This window comes from Mustela nigripes, chromosome 1 (genome assembly GCF_022355385.1).
Source record: "Mustela nigripes isolate SB6536 chromosome 1, MUSNIG.SB6536, whole genome shotgun sequence".
Lineage (NCBI taxonomy): Eukaryota > Metazoa > Chordata > Mammalia > Carnivora > Mustelidae > Mustela > Mustela nigripes.
The window spans coordinates 233,372,705-233,395,770 of record NC_081557.1 but is presented as its reverse complement, the minus strand read 5'-3'; the positions used below and the strand labels follow the sequence as shown (position 1 = coordinate 233,395,770).

Sequence of the window (23,066 nt, the reverse complement as noted above, 5' to 3'; positions counted from 1 at the left end):
AAAAGATATAAAAATTATAAATGTATATATAAAACAGTCTTAAAATACCTTAAGTACAACTGACAGAAGTGAAGGAAAAACAGACAATTCAACTATATTAGTTAGAGACTTAAATATCTCACATTCAACAATGGAAAGAATGACTATGAAGAAGATCAATTAAAAAGTCGAAGACTGGAACAATATTATAAACTTACTAGATCTAGCATATTTATAGAACAATCTACCCAACAAAAGAATATATATTCTTTTCAAGTATACATAAAACACTGTCCAGGATAGAACATAGATCATAAAACAACCCTCAATAAACTAAGAGCGTTTTAAATGATATGAAGTATGTTCTCTGAACATAAGGCAATGACATTAAAAATCAGTAATGAAGAAATTTGGGAAATTCATAAATATGTGGAAAGCAACATAGTCTTAACCAAAGAGTCAAAGAAGAAATCACAAGGGAAATTAAAAAAAACTTTGAGATGGACAAAGACACAAATACCAAAACTTATGGGATGCAGTTACAGTAGTACTTAGAGGGAAATTTATAGCCATAACCACCTATATTAAAAAGATCTCTGGACGCCTGGGTGGCTCAGATGGTTAAGCGGTTGCCTTCAGCTCAGGTCATGATCCCAGCATCCTGGGATCAAGTCCCACATCAGGCTCCTTGCTTAGCAGCCTGCTTCTCCCTCTGCCTCTGCCTGTCACTCTGTTTGCTTGTGCTCTCTCTCTCTCTCTCTCTGACAAATAAATAAATAAAATCTTAAAAAAATTTTTTCAAACCAATACTCTTTATACCTTAACAATAGAGACTGAGGAAGATACAAAGAGAAAAACATTCTATACTCTGGATTGGAAGAATAAATATTGTTAAAATGTCTATGTTACCCAGAGCAATCTATGCATTCAATGCAATTCCTATCAAAATACCATCAAGTTTTTTCACCGAGCTGGAATGAATAATCCTAAAATTTGTATGGAGCCAGAAAAAAACCCACATAGTCAGGAGATGTTGAAAAAGAAAACCAAAGCTGGTGACGTCACAATTCCAGACTTTAAGCTCTATTACAAAGCTGTAATCATCAAGACAGTATGCTTTGGGCACAAAAACAGACACATAGATCAATGGACCAAAACCCAGAATCCAGCAATGGAACCTCAACTCTATGGTCAACTAATCTTTGTGTGACAAAGCAGGAAAGAATAGCCAATAGAAATAAGATGGTCTTAGGGTGCTTGGGTGGCTCTGTCGGTTAAGCAGCTGCCTTCAACTCAGGTGATCCCGGGGTCCTGGGATTGAGCCCCATGTCAGGCTCCCTGATCAGCAGGAAGCCTGCTTCTCCCTCTCCATCTGCCTGCCACTCTGCCTACTTGTGCTCTCTATCTCTCCGTGAAATAAGTAAAATCTTAAAAAAAGAAAAAGGAAAAGAAAAAACACGGTCTCTTCAACAAATGGTATTGGGAAAATTGGACAGCCACATGCAGAAAAATGAAACTGGACCATTCCTTACACCATAGAGAAAGTGGATGAAAGACCTAAATGTGAGACAAGAATCCACCAAAATCCTAGAGAATACCAGCGGCAACCTCTTCAACCTTGGCCACAGTAACTTCTTGCTAGACACGTCTCCAAAGGCAAGGAAAACAAAAGCAAAAACAAACAACTGGAACTTCATCAAGATAAAAACTTTTTGCACAGCAAAAGAAGTAATCAACAAAGCTAAAAGGCAACCTATGGAATGGGAAAAGATATTTGCAAATTACATATTAGATAAAGGACTAGTATTCAAGATCTATAAAGAAGTTATCAAACTCAACACCCAAAAAACAAATAATCCAGTCAAGAAATGGGTAGAAGACATGAACAGGCATTTCTCCAAAGACGACATCCAAATGACCAACAGACACATGAGATAATGTTCCACACCACTTGAAATTAGAGAAATACAAATCAAAACCATAATTAGACACTACTTCACATCAATCAGAAGGCTAAAATTAACAAGTCAGCAAATAACAAATGTTGGCAAGGATGTGGAGAAAGGGGAACCCTCTTACGTTGTTAGTGGAAATACAAGCTGGTACAGTTACTCTGGAAAATGCTATAGAGGTTCCTCAAAGTTAAAAGCAGAGCTAACCTACAACCTAGCAGTTGCACTACCAGGTATTTACCCCAAAGATACAGATGTAGTGATCTGAAGGGGCCCTTGCACCCCAATGTTTATAGCAGCAGTGTCCACAAGAGCCAAACTATGGAAAGAGCCAAAGCGTCCACTGACAGATGAATGGATAAAGAAAATGTGGTATATACATCAACAATGAATATATGCAGCCATCAGAAAGGATGAATACTTCGCATTTACATGGATGTGGATGGAACTGGAGAGTATTATGCTGAGCAAAAAAAGTCAATCAGAGAAAGACAGCTGTCATATGGTTTCACCCATATGTGGAATATAAGAAATAGCATAGATGATATAGGGGAAGGGAGGGTAAAATGGAATGGTAAGAAATCAGAGAGGGAGACAAACCATGAGGGACTCTTAATATAGGAAGGAAACAGAGGCTTTCTGGAGGGGAGGTAGGTCGGGTAATGGGGTAATTGGGTAGTGGGCATTAAGGAGGGCATGTCATGTGTTGCGTACTGGATGTTACATGCAACTGACAAATTACTGAACTCTACATCTGAAACTAATGATGTTCAATAAGTTGGCTAATTGAATTTAAAATTTAAAAAAAAAACAATAGAGAAAGAAAAGCAAGGTAAAGCTAGTAGAAGGAAATAATAGATAATGGACATTACTGGACAGAGAATAGAGAATAGAAAAACCAAAAGAAAAAAAAAATCAATGAAACCAAAAGTTGGTTCTTTGAAGAAAACAAAATGGACAAAACTTTAGCTGGATTTAAAAAAAAAAATTGAGAAGAGATGCCTGGGTGGCTCAGTTGGTTCAGCCTCTGATTTTGCCTCAGGTTATAATCCCAGGCTCCTGGGATCACACCCACTGGGCTCCCTGCTCAGTGGGGAGCCTGCTTCTTCCTCTCCTGCCACTCACCCTGCTTGTGCATGCTCTTTCTCACAAATAAATACAATCTTAAAAAAGAAAGAGACTCACATTACCAAAATCATGAGTGAAAGAGAGGTCATTACTACTAACCTTATAGAAATAAAAAATTATTAGAGATTATGAATAACTGAATGTCAATGAATTAGATTACTTAGATGAAATGGACGAACACCTAGAGAGAGATGAGTCACATAAACAGACTCAAGATAGAACAAAAAAATGTCAACAAAAATGAGAAAAGCGATTAAATAGTGATTTAAAAGGAAAGCATGGGCCCAGATGGATACACTGGTGAATTCTACCAATTATTTAGAATCTTCTAAAAATTAGGAAAGGAGAGAAACAGTTCCCAACTTCTTCCCAACTATGAGACCGATATGAACCTAGTACCAAAGACAGATAAAAATATAAGAAAATGACAGAGCAATATCTCATGAATATAAAACAAAAGGAGAGGATACTAGAATCCCCAAGTGTATTCAAGAGTACTTGAAAACCTAATCCAGCAGGATATAGAAAGTATTATATAACACAGCTAGGGGGTATTTACTCCAGGAATGCAAAATTGGGTTAGTATCGGAAAATTAACTAATGTAACACACTATATACCAAAAGAATAAAGGGCAAAAACCAAATGGTCAATCTTAACAGACAGAAAAAACATTTGACAAAATCTTACACCCTTTTGTGATGAAAACACAAAAAACGAGGACCAGAAATTAGCTTCCTCAACCTGTATAAAGGGCATATGTGGAAACAAAAACAAAAACAAAACAACAAAAACTATATCTAACAGCATACTTAATAAAAAAATGAAAGCTTTCCCCTTAAGACTAGGAACAAGAGAGGGCTATTCAATCTCACCACTTATACTCATCACTACATTGGTGGTTCCAGCCAGGGCAATTAGGAAAAAAAAAAAAAAAGAAAAAAAGAAATAAAATCCATCCAGATAGGAAAGGAAGAAGTACATCTATCTTTATTCATAGATGACACAATCTTATATATTAAAAATACTAAAAAAGTAACTAAACAGTTTTAGAACTAAGGGTGCCTGGCTGGCTTAGCTGGTTAGTGTCTGACTCTTAGTTTTGGCATGGGCCATGATCTTGGGGTCGTGAGACTGAGCTCTGCATTGGGCTCATGCTCAACGTGGAATCAGCTTGGGATTTGTTCCCTCTTCCTCGCTCTCCCCCTCTATCATTCCTTATCCTCCTATCCACACTTGCATACTCTCATTCTCTCTCTAGAATAAATAAGTAAAATCTTTAAAAATATTGTTGGGGGGAGGTGCCTCTGTGGCTCAGTGGGTTAAGCCTCTGCCTTTGGTTCAGGTCATGATCTCAGGGTCCTGGGATCGAGCCCTGCATCGGGCTCTCTGCTCATTGGGGAGCCTGTTTCCCCCTCTCTCTCTGCCTGCCCCTCTGCCTACTTGTGATCTCTCTCTCGGTCAAGTAAATAAATAAAATCTTAAAAAACAAACAAAAAACAATGTTGGAACTAATGAGTTGAACAAGGTTGCAGGATACAAGATCCTGTATATACAATATACAAAAATCAAATGTACTTCTGCACACTAGCAATGAGCAAACAATTCCATTTAAAAGACCATCAGAAAGAATAAAAAGCTTAGGAACAGATTTATCATAAGAAATGTAAAAGTCATACTGTTGAAATTACAAAACACTACTGAAAGAAACTGAAGATGATCTGAGTAACTGGAAGACATCCCAAGTAAATGAACTGGGAGACTGAGATGGCCATACTTCCCAAATTAATCTTTAGATTCAGGGCAATCACTATAAAACTCCCAACTGGCTTACTTACAGGAACTGACAAGCTGGTTTTAAAATTCATATGGGAATTCAAGTGATGCTGGAGAGCTAAAACAATCTTGTAAAAGAAGAACAAAATTGGAGGACTCATACTTCCAGATTCAAATTCATTACCAAGGTACAATAATTAAGAGAGTATGATACTGGCAAAGGATATTCAGTGGAATTAAATTGAGAATCCAGAAGAAAATCCTCACACTTCTGGTCAAAGATTTCAACATGGGTGCCAAAACAGTTCAATGAGGAATGACTCGTCTTTTTAAGATGGTACTGGGACAACTGGATATCCACATGCGAAAGAATGAAATCTGACATTGTACCTCCCACTATATGTAAAAACTACTTGAAATAGATTACGGATATGAATTTAAGAATTAAAACTGTAAAACTAAATTTACAAAAAACAGGGGCAAATTTTTGTGAACCTGGATTTGGCAATGGTTTCTTAGCTAGGACAGCAACGTACAGGCAATCAAAGATAAAGAGAGATAAATTGGACTTCCTCAAAATTAAAGTTTCGTGCTTCAAGAGACACTATCAAGAAAGTAAAAAGGGGACCCTATTTGATAATAGCATTGCATCTGGGATATATAAGGAGCTCCTACAACTCCAGAATAAGAGCACAACCTGATTGAAAATGGACAAAAGATCCGAGTAGACATTTCTTCACAAACATACACGGATGGCCAATAAACACATGAAAAGGTGATCGGTGTCCTCAGTCACCAGGGAAATGCCAGTCAACCGCAATGAGCGAGGCCTTCACTAAGATGGCTATCATGAACAAGACTGATAATAAGTGTTAATGAAAATGTGCAGCAACATCCTCCACTGTGGGTGGGATTATAAAATGTGTGTGGTTGTTTTGGAAAACAGCCTGGGCCGTTCCTCAAATAGCTGAACAGAGTTACCATGTGATCTAGCAGTTCTCCTAGATAAAGGAAAACATGAGGTCTACACAAAAACTTGCACAGGAATGTTCACAGCAATAATATTCATAATATTTAAAAAAGCAGAAACAGTCCAAATGTCCATCAAGTGATTAATGGATACATATAATGTAGCATATCCATAAGTGGAATATTATTCAGCAATAAAAAGTAGTCAGATACTGATGCTATACGATATGGATGAGACTTGAAAATGTTATTCTTAGTGAAAGAAGCCAGTCACAAAGGAATCTGTTGTATGACTCCATGCATATGAAATATCTAGAACATGCAAATCTACAGAGACAAAAAATAGATCAGTGCTCGGCTAGAGCCAGGAGGAAGAGGAATAGGCCCATTTGAGAGTGATAGCCGAAAGGCACGGGATTTCTTTTCGAAGTGATGACAATGTTATAAAATCATAATGCTTATACAACTGGGAACATACAATGACATCTCAATGACACTTTGTATATCTATGGAGTATTGTGATTTTCTACAGGTCTTATAATCCCCTCCTCGTGGCAGAACTGAGTGCAGGAACAGATGTGTGAATCAAGCACTTAGCATATTGAGAGTGAACCATAACATCTAACTAAATATATGTGGAACAAATGACCGGGATAAAAATCATAACAATATTTTAAAACAGAAGCCTAAGGGTCACGTGATTTATCTGCCACCAATGGGAGTCTTTTGCAATAGTTTTTGCACCTGTTACTTCCGTCAAGTTTGGTCACCCTGGCCCTTGTCCAGGCCTTTCTAATTCCATGTCTCTGGACTCTGGTCACTTTGTTTAAATGTCCTCCTGTGTCCAGCTTTTCTCCCTTAAATTATTCCTTCTCAAATGTCTTTATGGGGAGAAAATGATGAAAAAGGATAAAATCAAGCAACCGTGAAGGCAGAGAGGAAATAAATAAATGAAACATCTAACTTACGCAACACGAAACACCATTTCGGGCAAGCAAATCTGCTATATATCCACATAATCAATACCTGGCAAAAAGCGGCTAGAATCCGAAGGGCTCAACAAGACAAGATTTATTATATACTTACAAAAATTAAGTTTAGCTTTTAGCCTAATGTCCAGGCACTGCAGACACTGAATCTAATTTACTATTTATTGGAATACTAACTTGTTGACAGCACATTTTATGTGCCTTTACTTATTTCATCATTAAGTATAAACACTCAGGAAAGTAATTTGATTTTATCTGTTTTTTACTTAAAACCATCGAACTTGCTTTAAAATATTCTTAGGGAGGCTAATTTATCATGATTATCATGGGCTGAATGCGTCAGGAAAAAAAAAAAAAGCCGGCAAATAAAAGCTCTAACAAATTTTGCCACTTGAATCAGACAAGCCATTTAAATACCCAGATTACCAAGCGAGCAATAAAGTGACCTGTAAGAAACAAATAATGACTTCATGTTCCCTTCCCCCCACAAAAAGGGTCAAGTTTGAATTAACGGCTTCGCACTATCATTTCTTCAGAAAGAGCCTTTGAATTTAAGTATTTTCCAAAATATTTTCCTTCTTGATTTTTTCATGCTGTAAGAAGACACCACCTGAATGCAAAACAAAAATCTAACTACAGAGGAGATGTGACTGATTTTGTTTTTGAATAAACGCAGTACTGAAAGGAACGCTGTTTCTCAAAGTTATTCCAGCAGGAGCTACTCATCTATCTGTTCCAGTGATTCTGTCACTGCCCCACAATTTCTTCTGGAGGAATTATCTCATTTTGTATATATACAAAAAAAAAAAAAACAATCAAAACAAAAAAACCTCTTGTCACCGTATTGTTAGATTTGTTTTTATTAACAACGGTATTTTCCCAGCCTATTGGCCTTTGCATGGTAAGACATGCCCTTGAAAAAACCTTTCATGCTTTCAAAAAATAAAACCTGTTCTTAAAAGGATTTGAATGTGCCATCACTAAAAATATGCAAAAGAACACACAACAGGTCAGAAGCTGTGAACGCGGGCAACATTACTGTGCGGTGGACATAACTCTCAAGGTCAATACAGCACTGATTTGATTTTGATTTAGTTGTGTCCTGTTGCTAGAATGTTCATCTTATAGGAGAGGAGAAGATAAACAGGGAGGAGACTTGAACTACAGACTACTATTTACCAGGGGTGAGATAAGGTATGGTTTGGTGTGGTGAGGTGTGGTAATTCTCACTCTGGTTAGAATGACTTCCCTGAAATGCACAGGGCACGTGTGTGTGCACGCGCGCACGCACACACATACATACACTCTCTCTCTCTCTCTCTCTCTCTCTCTCGAACCCTCTTCCGCTCCGCGTCACCCAAGGTCATACTTTTACTGGAATAACAGCAAATACTGACTTCAGGTCATGTTGCAATTATTCTTTTGCTCATGAGATACAGGACTAAGATTTATGGGAACGTGACTAAAATGGGACTCTTCTGGGAAATTCAGGCGCTAAACCCAGCCCAGAGAGGATGGGCTGGGCTGAGACACAATCGCCAGGAAAGGTCCAAACAGTATGATGTGGGATGTTTCAACCAAAGCCTCGTGATGACAGCTAGCAGCTCACACCTGAGGCCCATGTGGCCTGGGAGATAGCCTCTGGGCAGCCCTAAATGTTATAATGTGACAGTAAAGAAAACTAAATCATGGACTAAGTAAGGCAGGGGCTGTGACCTTCTAGGCCTAATGAACCTGGAGGCAGAGGGGAGGGTACGAGGAGTCATTCAGGGCAGAGAAAGAGCCACAAGCCAGAGGCCACTGTTCATGCGTCTGTGCTGAGAATAAGCTGGAGAAGCTCACTCCACAAGGCAATAGTACCCGGGGACCAGCGTCCTTCAGGGGCAGCACACCTGCCACAAGTATGCACCTGAGAGAAAAGCCCAGAGTTGGCTCTGTTCCTGCCACTGGGATTTCAGCAACGGCTGTTTCCTAATGCCCCTCTGAGCGCACCTGTGTGGGTCTTCCTACCGTGACCCCCGCCGGTCCCCCCTTCCTGCTTGTCCCCTTGCTCTTTCTACTCTATGCACTACACTGAGGCAGAGGAACTTTTTAAAATGCAGATCCCATCACCAGAGCTAAGATTTCCTCTTACTCTACCAGACACTGCGTAGAGTAACTTCTTTATTCCTTAAACTTATGAAGGAGACAGGAAGATTATCTCTGTTTCGTAAATGAAAATGCTGAGGCACAGAGAAGTAACTTGTCCCAAGTCCCAGAAGTAGGAAGGAGCAGACATGGGATTTGAACCTGGGCTACTAACTTCATGGTTTTTCCTCTGCAGGCCATCAACCTGAAGACAGATTTAGAATCTCTGACCTGCTTTTTGAGAGCCACCCTGACCTAGACCCTACCTAACTCCCTAGTCTCATTTCTTATCATGTTCTCCCTCACTGTTCATGCTCTAGCTACAGATAACCTCTTCCAATGTGTATAAATATACACTGAGATGCCCATACATTCATACACGCACACATATTTGCACAGATGCTTACACTTACACACCTGTTCCTAACCACATACATTTTGGGAGTGCGTAAACGCAAGAGGCTTCTTGACGCAGTGACTAAGGGCTTGGACTGTGGGACCCACGCAGCCTTGGTTCATATCCTGCCTCCGCCGCTTACTGGCTGCGAGATCTCCAGCTGTGATTGATTTCTGTACTTCGAAGCATCCTCACACAATAAAGTGGAGGAGATGGAATTTACCGACGAGGTTCACGGCAATGATGGAACGTTAATGGACACACAGCACTCAGGATACGTGCCTGGCAGGCAGTGACTACAACATAATTTTGAAGGTCTTTCCCAAATTTACCTATGAAAATTGGTTCCTTCTGTTTGCAATTTTCTTTTCCACGTGGGCATCGCCATCTACCCACTCTTCAGGATTCAGCTCAGACATCAGCTCCTCAGTAGCTGTCCTGAGGCCTTGAGGTCTGATGAAGCCTCCCACTGCGCATGCCCAGGTCACCCCACATTTCCTTTGCAGCCAGTGGCACCCTGGTCACCATGGTTCACGACTCCAGGACTAGGCTTGTTTTTAATAGTAGGGTACATCCACTGTGCCCACAACTCTGCCTAGTGCAGAGGGCCCATGGGACCATCACGTAAATCTGGCCCTGGGGACCTGCTGGTAGACATCAGTGAGGAAATGTGGACTCGAAGGTTAAATGCATAGGAGACTGCTCTTTGGAGAAGAGAGCCTTTTAGACAGAACACTCCCCCCACCCCTGCAAAGACAGAAATATGATAGCCTGTCCAAATGGAGATGACGGGGTCACGGCACCGTAATTGTGGCAGCCAAGAGAAATCAGAGATCAAGTACAAAAAGCACTTTGTTTTAAAGAAAACCGAGCTGAAGTTACTTTTTCGATGGTTCAAAACTACTTATTGACGAAGCAGATCTCTTTAATGAGTGCTCTTTTCACTGTGCGGTCTCGTTCAAGGTCTCCTCTCCCTGCTATAAGAAATAAAAAAATGAGGATGGAAAGAAAGAGCTGCCTCATGTTAAGAATCTGAGAAAGGCTTCTCGGTGATTGTATCCAACTGGGACACTTAAATGTCACCTGCAAATGAGGATCTCTCGTTCTGTTTACTGAAGGACTAATCTTCTTGGGTCATTTCCAGCCTTCGGTAATCAGCCAGCCACAATTTAGCAGAATGAAATGTTCAGCAAAGTAGAGGTCCTCCAAGTAAATTCCGGAGCTCCCTACAGTGCCAGTGCTCTATATTTAGGAGAAATATTAGGCAGAAGATTATCTGGGCACCCCACTAAAGGAGGAACAATAGCGCACTCTAGGGAAGTGAGGTGTGAGAATCCCAGAAGAGCTGTCCCATGCTGCAGAAAGAACGAGCCAACACTTTCGACCACACTGGAGCAGTGGAGGTCAATTATGACATCCTGCTTTCCTTGCCTTTCCGGTCTCTATCAATCTTCCTTCCCCCTTTCCACCAACTGGCTCCCAGAGGGGAGAAGGGTGATGTCACACGCTTACCGTACTTCCACAGAATATCAACTCGGTTAAGACCTGCCCAGGCGCTGATGGACGGAAGAGAAATGTGGAGTGAGTGAGACAAATTGAAGTGCTGGCCTGAGCGAAACGACATGTGATTCAATGAGAGGATCTGTGTCTCGCTTCAGGAAAAAAGCACGCATTTGATTAACAGGAAATGGAAAAGGGCCATGAGTTGACAATGTGGAGAACAGACCAAGGGCGTCCCAACAGAGCCTGTCAATTACAAAGCCCAGGAAGTGTCCTGTCAATGCAGGAGGCAAAAGGCATTTGGACATCTGCGAGCACGCAGAAAGGGAAGGAAAAAAGAACAGAGGAAGAGATGGGGCTTGACAGATTCAGAGGGCTGTGGCCCAGGAGCTGTCGACGGACCTTCGCTGTGAAAGCAAGCAGCTGTTCAAATCTAGAAATCATTCCCAAGGTGAAGCTCACGGAAGACTCATGGGATTTCATTTAACCTGCGACTTGGATGCCCGGGGAGAATGCGGCTTCTTAATTTTGTGTAAGATGAGTTGGCGCTTCCTGTCCGAGTCGCCACCCTCTGGCTCACAGGACAAAGAGCTCTCAGTTCTATCCAGTCTAAACCTAAGTCTGAACTAAGTTTTCAAGGACTCTAGTAAGTGCTTATTCTCACCTCAGTCAAAATGCTGAGTCTCTCAAAAGGCCAGGCTTCCCTGTTCCTCGGCTTCTTTTTCCCTAAGGTGATCTCCAGATGACCTCAGATCCTGAAGGGAAAAGGATTGAGCTTTTGGGCACAGTCTCCCCAAACTGGTCACTGGCATCGTGGCTGGACTTGGGGTGGTTGCCGGCCATGGACTGGTCTTTCCCTCTCAGCTTGGTCAGAGCCTGGACTGCTCAGTGGCCAAGCCAGGCCCCCTTCTCCTGCTGCAGATGGGCCGCCCCAGGCCTTGGTCCCCTGCTCTGTCTAGTTTATTAACCACAGACCTTTTTTGTAGCCACTTTTCTTGGTCACGGGGACTAACGCTGCCTCTACGCTCGGCATATGCGACACACGGTAACTGAAGGGACCTTGGGGAAGTTAAACCTCTGGTTGCTTGCTGCTGTGGCCATGCTATGGCTGGGCCTGTTGGCACAGGTGGTGTGCTGGGGGGAACGTTACTGTACGACCATATCTTTCTGGAGTCCTAAGTAGATGGCGGAGGCATGATGCCCTTAGAGCTACCTATCCACCCACTTATTTTCATTTATCTACTCCCAGCCCCTCTTCTGAAGCAGATCTCAGAGTAAGGAAAGGAGATGGATTCTGCTTTTCTCTCTCCTTCTACCATCTCCCAGGGGCTACATGGGGTAGGTTCTGGCTCTGCCTTATGGATAAATGGGGCCTTTTTCTCTGTATTTTAGATCTCCAGGCTCAGAGTCCTACGGTACTGCTAGATGTGCTAAGGAAAAGATTAAAAGAATTTAGCGAGACCTTCTCTCAAGCCAACAGCCTGACCTTTAAGGTTTTTGTCTTTCTCGTATGTGATACAAGATTTCCTAAATATTCTCCCCATTTATATTCCTTCTGCACTCGACACTAAGCACCCCTCAGACAGATAGATGCCTTTGGTCAGAGGTCTTCTGCTGTACTCAGAAACACAAAAGAAAAATGCACATAAATAATTTCATTACACTGGGCTCTTCATCAGGAGAAAAGACTTAAAAAGGCAAGAGGCAGTGACAGATTAACATTGGCTGTGTCTTCCATGTGCCAGGCACTTTGTGTAATCTCACGGCTTCTCATAATGATCTTGGAAGATAAACACTATCCCATTCATTTTACAGAAGGGTCAGCTGTGTCAAAGAAATCAAGCAGTTTGCCCGGAGTCACAGAACTGCTAATTTGCAAACCCAGCATTCGAATCCTAGTCTAACAGAAAAGCACACACTGTTTCCACTAACTCCCATCATGACATAATGTGCTGTATTTTATTGAATTGCAAACATCAGTTGCAGGCTGCTCCAATATTGTATGTCCCACTAAAAAAAGAAATGCACTGTCAATTACACCACGACGCACCATTTATTTGTAAGATGGATTCTATTTCTGACAAGCAAAAATGTGAAAAAAAAATACATCTAAGAATGAATTAAATCTGGTAAATACTGCTTAAGCGAAGGGATTCGAGCATCTGTGTATAGGCTGGCCCAGAAGACAAAGCACCCAGGGAGGGATAGATCAGGAAAAGGTTGTCATAGTCATTCCGCTATTAAGAAATGCAAGGCTGAGTAAAGACAGAGCCTTGTGAAATGGGAAGAAAAGGTGAACTTGAAGAAACACCATGGCAGGTAAATCAACAGGAACTGGCAGTTTGTAGATTGTAAAGGGTGAAGAATGCACTAGAAGCCAAGATGGTGAAGTTTGGAAGACGGGAAAACGGTAATAATGGAGAGACTGGGAAAAGGGAGAAGGATGGTTTCCACCATTTCAGATACAGTAATATTCCAAAACCAGAGAAGTCTCTTCACGTAGCTCTGGAGGGAGAGAGCGGGAGAGGCAAACATGGGGATCGCTCATAGACACTAGCTCAGGGATAAGACAGCCTTCTCACTGGGGGGCTGAGGATGGAAAAAACCCAGGGTTTACTGGATGTGAAGTGAAGAAAAAGGAATGGGTTGATGAAGGATAAATCCTATGTACCCCTACAGAAGCTGGCTATCGGAAGGTGTTCTTAAGGAATGACAGAGCTCAAAGGCTCAACTCAAATGAAAACCACTTTCAAAATGGATGTGCCGTAAGTGCCCAGCTCAGTCAAGCACCCCCTGTTGGAGGTTCCTGTCCTAACTGGGTTTACTCGGGAGTCAGATTACCAGTGAGGGTTGGGTGGGGTGGAATTATGAGTTTACAGAGTAGAAGGAGGGAGATATCTGGAAATTGGAAAAGACTTTGGGAAAGCTAGGCCTTGAGCTGGATTTTGAGGTTGGGGGCGGGATGGGGAAGAAAAAAGTTACCTTTTTTTTCTTTTTGAAGATTTTATATATTTGAGAGATAAAGAGAGAGCACACACATGCGTGTGCACATGAGTGGGGAGAAGGACAGAGAGAGAAGGAGAAGCAGACTCCCCACTGAGCACACAGCCCAATGCGGGGCTCGATCCCATGACTCTGAGATCATGATCTGAGCCAAAAATAGATGCTTAACTGATGAGAAAGTCTAGAATGAATGATCCAGGAGATGTTCTCCAAGAGGGCAGGCTTGGAGCGCATGCTTGTGTGGGGGAGAAAGGGAGATGAACTTGGACAGATGGCTGAGTCACAGTAAAGAGGGAGCCCCGTAGGCAGCAGGGAGCCATTAAAGGCTTTTAAGGAAAGGAATGGACAACATGACATTTAAGTCAAGATTGCTCTGGTGTGATGTACAGAAAAACTCAAGCAGGGCGACGATGGGGGCTGTTCTGCTTAACACACTTTCATTAAACCCCACTAAATAATAAACTCTTTCAGGCCCTGGGGACTTATAAATAAGTGAGAACTAGTCTCTTCCTTAACAACTTATAACCATTTGGTGATAAGTGGGGAACAAGCTAAGATGCTTTTCATGTATCCAATTTTTGAAGCCACGAGGGTTAGAGCAGAGTCCCGGCAGCAGAAACGGAGCAGAAACCTCAGCAATCAAGAGTGGGTGGCACCTGGGGCTCACATTCCCAGTCCTTTATTTACTGGGTCCTGTATCATCTGTTTTTTGCCCTCATCTGTCAGTATTTTTTGCATTTTATTCCTTTTGTTCTCCCTTTCTATCCCCTTCTCTGTAACCAAGGGCATTAACTGAACACTGCCAAGTCAAACACCATATTGATTAAAAACCCTGTCTTTTCTGAAGCCACATGTGTTCTCTGCTCTGAGTGTGCTTGATGGTCCTCCCATTCAGTTGTTTCTGTCTCTGAGCGACAACTGTGTGTGTAATCACACACACAATTACCTCGAGTTCATAATCGGACGGTCTGCTTAGCTTTCTCGTTAAATATTTTTGTTTAAAAATGAAAAAATTAGGAAACATTAGAGAACAGCCTGCCTGACAGGCATACAGAGACAACAACATTAGAAGGCCTTGTGTCAAATGTAACTCCATAGTCTACCAATTCGATACTATTTAACTCAAGGGTCTGCTGGGTGCCAGACACTGGACCCACCACGGGGATACACTGAATAAGACACAATTCCAGTCCTGAGAACTTTGAGACCTTAGAGACAGATGATGAAAATTTGCCTCACCAGAGGTCTCATTCTCTCCAACACTGGCTCTAGTCCACGTCATGATCACTTCTTAACCCGCACTACCCTCCTGCTTCTACCATTCCCTGCCCCCATACCAGTCCCTTCACAGAGCCAGAGTGACTTGTGTTCTCTTATAGGACTTGTGTTGAACACAAGTCCTATAATGTCCCCCTCTCCCTTCTTACTCAGTACAGTTCTAAGTCCTTAATCTTGGCCCATAAGGTCCCACGTGATCTGAATTGGATGGCCTCTCCTGAAATTCTTTCCTTTTTTTTTTTTTTAAAGATTTTATTTATTTATTTGACAGATGGAGATCACAAGTAGATAGAGAGACAGGAGGAAGCAGACTCCCCACTGAGCAGAGAGCCTGATGTGGGGCTCAATCCCAGGACTCTGGGATCATGACCTGAGCCGAAAGCAGAGGCTTTATAACCCACTGAGCCACCCAGGGGCCCCCTGAGATTATATCTCTTACTCCACTCCACTCACATGTGGCTTCTTTACTGTTCCTAGAATATTCTAAAGATGCTCCCACCTCAGACCCTTTTCCTGGTTGCCTATGCCTGGATTTCTTCTACCAAGGCACCTGCCTGATGTGCTCCATCACTTTCTACAGAACTCTGCTCAAAGTTGCCTATCACCGAGCCCTTCTCTGTCTACCTGGCACTCCCTAACCCCCTTATCCTGTCTTACTTTTCGTAAAAGCATTTACTCAATAGAATGCATCCACCACTACTGGAGATTTGCTGTTTACTATCCACCTCCCCCAGTGATATTGGAAGCTTCACAAGAAAAGGGTCCGACTGGTTTGTTTTTGTACTCCCAGCACCTGAGATGTTTTCTGGCATGTGCTCAATGGTCAACAAAAGCTTCTCCCACACACTGTAGGAGTGACTGAGAGTTGTGCCTAGGATTAGAGAGGAGCAAAAAGGAGGGCACATGGCATATCCTAGGAGGAAATGGGGGCTCCAAGACAGCTCCCTTAAGCAAGGAAGTTTTGGACTGAGACTTCCTTCATTCATATGCTCAGAAAGGCAGTCACTTCTCAACACATTCCCCTAAGAGTTTTGCTATGTGTGAGGCACTAGTCCAGGACTAGGCACGTAGCTGTCGCAAAGGCTGACGTGTCCCTGTTCTTGTGAAACTTACAATCTGGGGGGGGGGGGGGAGACAATAAGCAAGCCAATACGTGAAAAAGGCAGAATGTCCAATATTGACACATGCTATGCAGATAACTCAGAGGGTGGTGTAAAAGAAATCCCTGTGATGTAAAAGAAATCCCCTAGGTGGTCCCTTTAGAGTGGGTCACAAGGGAAGTGTCTCTAGGAAGTGACATTTTTGTGGCAATCTGGAGAGCAGTAAGAAAGCTCCCATGTGAAGATGAGGGAGTGACCATTCCTACAGAGAGAGCACAGTCAGGACAAAGCCCTTAAATGGCAATGGCCTTGAAGTATTTAAGGCACCACATGCCGGATATTTGGCTACAGGACTGTAGTCAGAAGGAGAGGGGCCTCAGGATCTACAGGAAGAGTTTGAAGACCGATCAGGACTTGAGGGATGGCAGGGGAAGAGGCGGGCTGCAGAGCTTCGTGGGCGGAGAGAACAGCATCCACAAAGGCAAAGAAGTTTAAAACAGACTCGTATATGTTTGGGCGACTCTAGGGAATTCATTTCTTCTGGGTTCCATGCACAGCCAAAGACGAAATCTAGAGTACTAGACAGGAAAACTGTTATTTTATTTTTTCATGAAACATCCAGCATCTTATTTTGTTGCAGTTGAGAAAGGAGAACCATCTCAGTAGCAAACACATCTTCAGGGAGATCTATAATCAACCAACTAGAAGAAACTATACTAAAAAGTACATACTTAGAAGATTCAAGGATGATATATTTGAGCTCCTGTTAAGCTCAGAAGGTGGGAAGCAGATGCAACCCTGTATATTTCTATTCCAAACACAACCTTGGATACAAAGCACCACTTCCGTTTCAGACACTGACTGAGGGAGTCACAGTGGAAAGCGGGGGGGTTCAGTCCCAACTTTTCTTTGCCCAGTGCTGTTTCCACTGCTGCCCAGTATCTCAGGGACTCATTCAATGCACGTGCCTAGAATGATCCTTGCTGTCCATTTATTCGGTGGACCTTGCCTTCTACAGCTTTCCTCTGGCTTTATCGGTATTTTCCTGGGCCCACTTATAATTTAGAAAATATATTTTTCTTTATTTTCCTCTCAGCTAATCTTAATACCATGTTTTATTCAGGCTGGTCTGTGGCTTAACAAAGTCTTCCCTCTACCTAAAAAAAAAAAAAAAAAAAAAAAAGCATATCCAAACAAACTCAAACATGGGATTAATGTGCTTGGACACATCTCTTTCTCCATAGTAACTGAGTCCCCAAGGAGGGTCTACGTCTTTGGGAATCTTGACGGACCGGAATTTTTGTAACAGTTGAGACCCTGTTATCAGTAGAACCAGGTTCTTCAGAAAAGGCAGAGCTAAATTCGCAATAAAGAATTTAATTTAGGTTCACCATTTATCTAGCAAATGGTGACTTATGAGTAGCTTTTCAATCTGCGTGTCAGAATGGCCTGCTGCTGACTGACAGTAGGCCCAAAGAGTGAAACCATTTTGAGACCAACTTTTTAGTATATGTGCTGCCGAAGCGAGCACTGAGACCAACTTTTTTATGCCTCACACAAGAAAGCAGCAGATATATTTTATCTTATGCCAAGATAAAATATTCAGGAGGAAATAAATGAAGGGTGGATTTTCCTTCCACTAACAAAGATGTGTTTGGCAGTCTTAGGCCACAAATCTCTGGTGCATATTCCTCACCTACCAATGGAAACATAGTTAAGAGAGCCCTGGAGAGTTCAGAGGTTGTGAATGGGGCTGAAAACTTCTGACTAAACAATGCTATCTGTTCCAGCAGCCATTTACCTTTTAACTCTGGGGGATGTTCCATATATGCCCAGTGTTTTCTAGAACTTTTCTATGAGGTGGCAAAAATCAGTGGTGTCTCCGAATGCCAGGGTGTTCCTGAACTTGAGCAATGACGTGAGTAGGTATTGTTTCCTGAAAGGCTGATTTTGTTTTTGTTTTTGTTTTGGGCAAATGGCAAATCCCTAACATAGGAAAAAGGACATTTTACAATGTGGACAAAAACTAAAGGCAAGCTAGAAGGCAAGGGCTGGCCAGGCTGCTAAAAGAAAACACCTGGGAGAAAGCTGATCTCAATTTTTATGTTCAAATCATTTCTAGAGACCATAGCCCAGGGGCCTGCACTCAGCAATCTTCACCTTCCTGAGAACAGTAGAGATTGTGGAGAAGCAAATAAACATGGTTAGAAGGAGAAGATGAGCCAATACCAGGCAGGGGCCAAAAAATAGCATCAAAGTGCAAAGCACCAAAAATGAGTAAATATCTTTTTGAAGACATTATTTATTTGAGAGAGAGAGCGATAGAGCGATAGAGCATGAGAGCTCAGAAGGAGAGGTGCAGGAAGGCAGAGAGAAGCAGACTCCCACTTGGCAGGGAGCCTGATATGGGACTCGATCCCAGGACTCTGGGATTATGACCTGAGCTGAAGGCAGCTGCTTAACTGACTAAGCCACCCAGGTGCCCCCCCCCCAAAAATGACCAAATATTTTATTTCCATTTTCCAGTGTTCCTTTTTACCCATGCTTAAAGAAATAAATTTTTTCAGAGCTTAAAGCGTGTTTTTTTTAATAACACCAATGTTGTGAAATAAGCAAGCACAAATGTTATTCAGCTCCCACGATTAAAAATGAAATTAATATCCGAGTTACCTGAAATTCTAATCCATAGTTTTCTCTGCAGAATTCTCTCAATTTAGGATACACATTTTCTCTTAGTGCCTGTCTTTCTGCTCCCGTGTCTGTGGTAGAAAAACAAACACATAGAAAGGAAGTTATGTCCACACATAGGTATTTCTGAAAAAAAAAAAAAAAAAAAAAAAAAAAAAAAAAAAAAAAAGTAAGCTTACAAGCTAATATTAGCACTAACATAACAATCCAGTTGGGTGCTGACTGTGAAATGGTGGGATATGTGACTCCTGGGGGAGCAGGGAGACCGCTGCCAGACGTAAGAGCCCGTGGGATAGATAGGAGGCCCCGTGGTCAGGTCCATGTGTGCTGGCAGAGCGGAGAATTCACATTTGAGTCTTGATGCCCACCCAGACCCTAACATGATCTCTTGAGTAGCTGAACCACGCTGTCTTTGGAAGAGGCAGAAGGAAAAACCATAGGATTATCGGCTATCAGTGTTTTAGTCCCATGACATGTAAGAGCTACAACATCACACACACACACACATCGCACACACATGTTAGTTTACTGATTCCAAATAGTATCCAAAATTTCTATCATTTGTATGGTATTCACAAATAATTCGACTTCTACAAAATTCAGTACAGTATCCATGCATTCAGGACAGCAGTTAGGAAAGACAAGTCATGGGAGCCCATTTCCACACAGCAGATCCCCATCTGGTGGAAGTGACTGGCCAGCGGTTGAGCAGAGTAAATGCTGCCACCTTGGGCACCGGGGCTGCCTGTTGTAGGGCTAATTGCTTCCTGTGTAAACACTTCAAAATCTTTATTTACTATCATGTCCTTAATAAAAACATACAAGAAGAAAACCTGAAGCTAGAAGAACCACAGAATATGTACTTAATGTTGATTGTTTTGCACAGAAAGGGGTTTATTTCTGAAGCCCCCAGTGCTTGGTAATGCTCTGTATCAAGGATGATGCTATAAAATGTTTACAAGCAAAGCGAGGCTGTTCCTTGCCCCAGCACCTTCAGTGAAAGAGGAAGACGGCGATTTTAAAATCAGGTTAATGTCTTCTCTCATGAAAAATGCCGTTTGCTAAATGTACCTCAAACCCAGCGTAACTATGAAATATTTGCATACCACATTTATAACTAAAAGCCAGTTTCAGAGACTTTCCTTATTATTCTCAAGTTCATCTGTCCATGCAAATTCGACCATATGCTGTGCTGACCTACTCTACTTTCTGACTATTCTCAAGACTACTTCAAGATGGAAGTAACCAATCTCAAGGGTCTGAAATGCAGTTGCAACCTCTCAGAGTGACAAAAGCCGTGTTTACCAGGAAACCAAAGACTCGCAAGGCTTCTAGGTTACCTTGTGGTCCAAATGGATAGGGTCTTTTCTAGCCAGGGATCCAACATGGTCCTGAAGTCCAAAGCAGGAGGACCATGTGGAGGAGGGGTGCATCTTAGCAGCACCCTCGTGTGGTCCCAGCCCCACTGGAGGTTGTATATGCAGTGTTTACATGAGCGATATCATCTTAGGACCCGAGGCCCACTCTCCATCCCATTTTAAGGGCTGAAAACATTAACTTCGCAACAAAACTAATTAATATTCAATCAATCTCTCTAGAAGGCTATGGGTATTTAAAACACAAATAACAGAAGTCGCTTAAAAAATAAGCAAATACTACCAGATGCGGAAGCTGGGAATAATATGAGTAATATAAATAGTAAAATTGTATTATTACATAATTCAACAGGATTATGAGATGGTAAAATAGCATCAAAATAACACATGGGCACATTTTTTTATTTTGTAAAAATGTTAATTATAACTCATGACTAGATACTGCTATCTGAATGTGGCATAGTTTGATGATCAGATAGAAACAGTCTGTAATATTTATTGAGCACTTACTATAGTTATATACTAAGTATTTCTATGTGTATGTTCTTAGTCACTTCTGACAACTCTATGAATAGGTAAAATTACTATTCCCTTTAAAAAAAATTATTTATTTATTTATTTATTTATTTATTTAGAGCACAAGCTGAGTGAGGGCCAGAGGGGAACGGAGAGAAAGAACCAGCGGCAGATTCTGCGCTGAGTGCAGATGAGCCCAACAAGGGATCCCATCCCACGACCCTGAGATCACGACCCACGCTGAAATCAAGAGTCAGATGCTGAACTGACTGAGTCACCCAGGTGCCCCACTAGTCCACTGTTGTTATAAGAGGAAACTGAAATGCAGAGGGTTTAAGAGACTTGCCCGACGTTATATGACCTTTAACTTGGAGAAACTGGACTTGAATCTAGAGAGCCATTCAAATCTAGAATATTCCATAGTTTGCTCTAACAACAACAACGACAAAAATATCTGCATTGGTGCAAAGACTCAATCTTCGAAAATGACACATAGGATACCTTCATGGAATACTTAAAGGATCCTGAACTCTCCTCTCAATCTGGACTCTACCTCCCTGTTCCCACTCTAACACCCTTTTATCCGTTCTCCACAGAGAAGCCCCACTGATCTTTTATAAATGCAAATCAGATCCCATAAAGCACTCCCCAGCAGTTCCACAGGGCACCTGGAATGAAATCCACACTCCTTACCTTGGATGTTCTCCCTCTCCCAAACGGATCTCTCACCACTACACAGATGATATGCCTACTCGTGGCCTCCCCTGGAGGGAGCCTCTGGAGGAAGCGAGGACTTCCTCCTGTAATGCTTGTGATCATCTCATGGCATCTCCTGCCATTCAGGTGTCAGCTTTAGAGCCACCTCCTCAGAGAGACCTCTCTGAGCCCTCCACGCACTCAACCAACTCTCTGTCCTGTCGCCTTTCAAATTCTTTGCACGTTACTCATCACTACTGTTGCTATTCATTTACTATCAGTCTCCCCCAAGACAACATGAGCTCAGAAAGAGTTACAACCTTCTTCTGTCTCATTCGTTGCTATATCCCCAGTGATGAGTTGTGCTCATCTGAGAAATGAGTGAATGAAAAAAATGCCACACATGCACCAGTGACCAGAATGAGCTGACAGGCAAGGCTTCTCTGTAATTACCTCCAGAAACAGAAGGGCTTGCTACATTACAATTTGTCCTTGGATGGACACAGAATCAAGAGTATAGGAAATTCTGGGAAATAAACGATAGGGTTTAGAACGGTGGTTGGTTTCATGAGGTAAGTGAATGAGAACTGAAATACTGATTTCTTTTTTGGTTTCTGTGTTTCTGGCAGAACACTAGCACATTTTACCAAATTATGTTGTACCTTCCACAAAGTGTGAAGGGAGTGTATGCACATATCTGATACTCTGTGTTATTACTTGTGTTACAAAAATGACTCAGATTTTCCTGTATTTGTACTAATATGTGATGATTGGCTCTGGAAATGGAAAAGTAATTAAGATAGAATGGATTAATTATAATGGGTGACAGATAAGCTGGCTTAATTATATTAAAAAACCTGATTCATACTAACAGCAAATCCGGATGGTTGGCAATTAAGTAACATCAGAATGTCATAAACAGGAAAAATTAAGTTGCAGAATGTCACACATAAAAAAGGAACGTCTTAAAAAAGTACAGATCAGAGACAAGGTATGTCATCCCTGACTCTACACAGTCATCAAATCCATTTTTATCTGCCCAGTTCCTTATCCCTTTGAGAAGACGCATTAACATGTGGGTAGCACCACTACTAGGTTTTAAAGGAGTTGTGTTCTAAATAATTCCTCACTGATTTCAGGGTTAATGACTAGTCTCTGTGCAGTGTCTGAGTTACTCACAGGAAGAGCCTTAGTTGAGTGAGTGTTTTTTCCTAATTCAATTAGCCAACATATAATACATCATTAGTTTTTGATGCAGTGTTCAGTGATTCATCAGCTGCGTATAACACCCAGTGGTCATCACATCATGTGCCCTCCTTAATGCCCATCACTCAGTTGCCCCATCCCCCTGCTCATCTCCCCTTCAGTAACCCTCAGTTTGTTTCCCAGAGTCAAGAGTATGTCATGGTTTATCTCCCTAATTTTTTCCCATTCAGGTTTCCTTCTCTTCCCCTATGGTCCTCTGTGCCATTCCTTACATTCCACATGAGTTAAACCATGATGACTGTCTTTCTCTGACTGACTTATTTCACTCAGCATAATGCCCTCCAGTTCCATCCATGTCGATGCAAATGATAGGTATTCATCCTTTTTG

The 23,066-nt window shown here is 41.9% G+C and overlaps 1 protein-coding gene across 1 annotated transcript in view; it reads right to left on the bottom strand.

Moving 5' to 3' along the window:
• NWD2 (NACHT and WD repeat domain containing 2) overlaps positions 1–23,066 on the bottom strand; it is a 181,800-nt gene that overhangs the window by 94,222 nt on the left and 64,512 nt on the right. Inside the window, exon 2 of the mRNA XM_059382237.1 lies at positions 18,867–18,955. Within this exon, the coding sequence (XP_059238220.1) occupies positions 18,867–18,955 (89 nt within the window). The remainder of the gene's footprint in view (positions 1–18,866; positions 18,956–23,066) is intronic.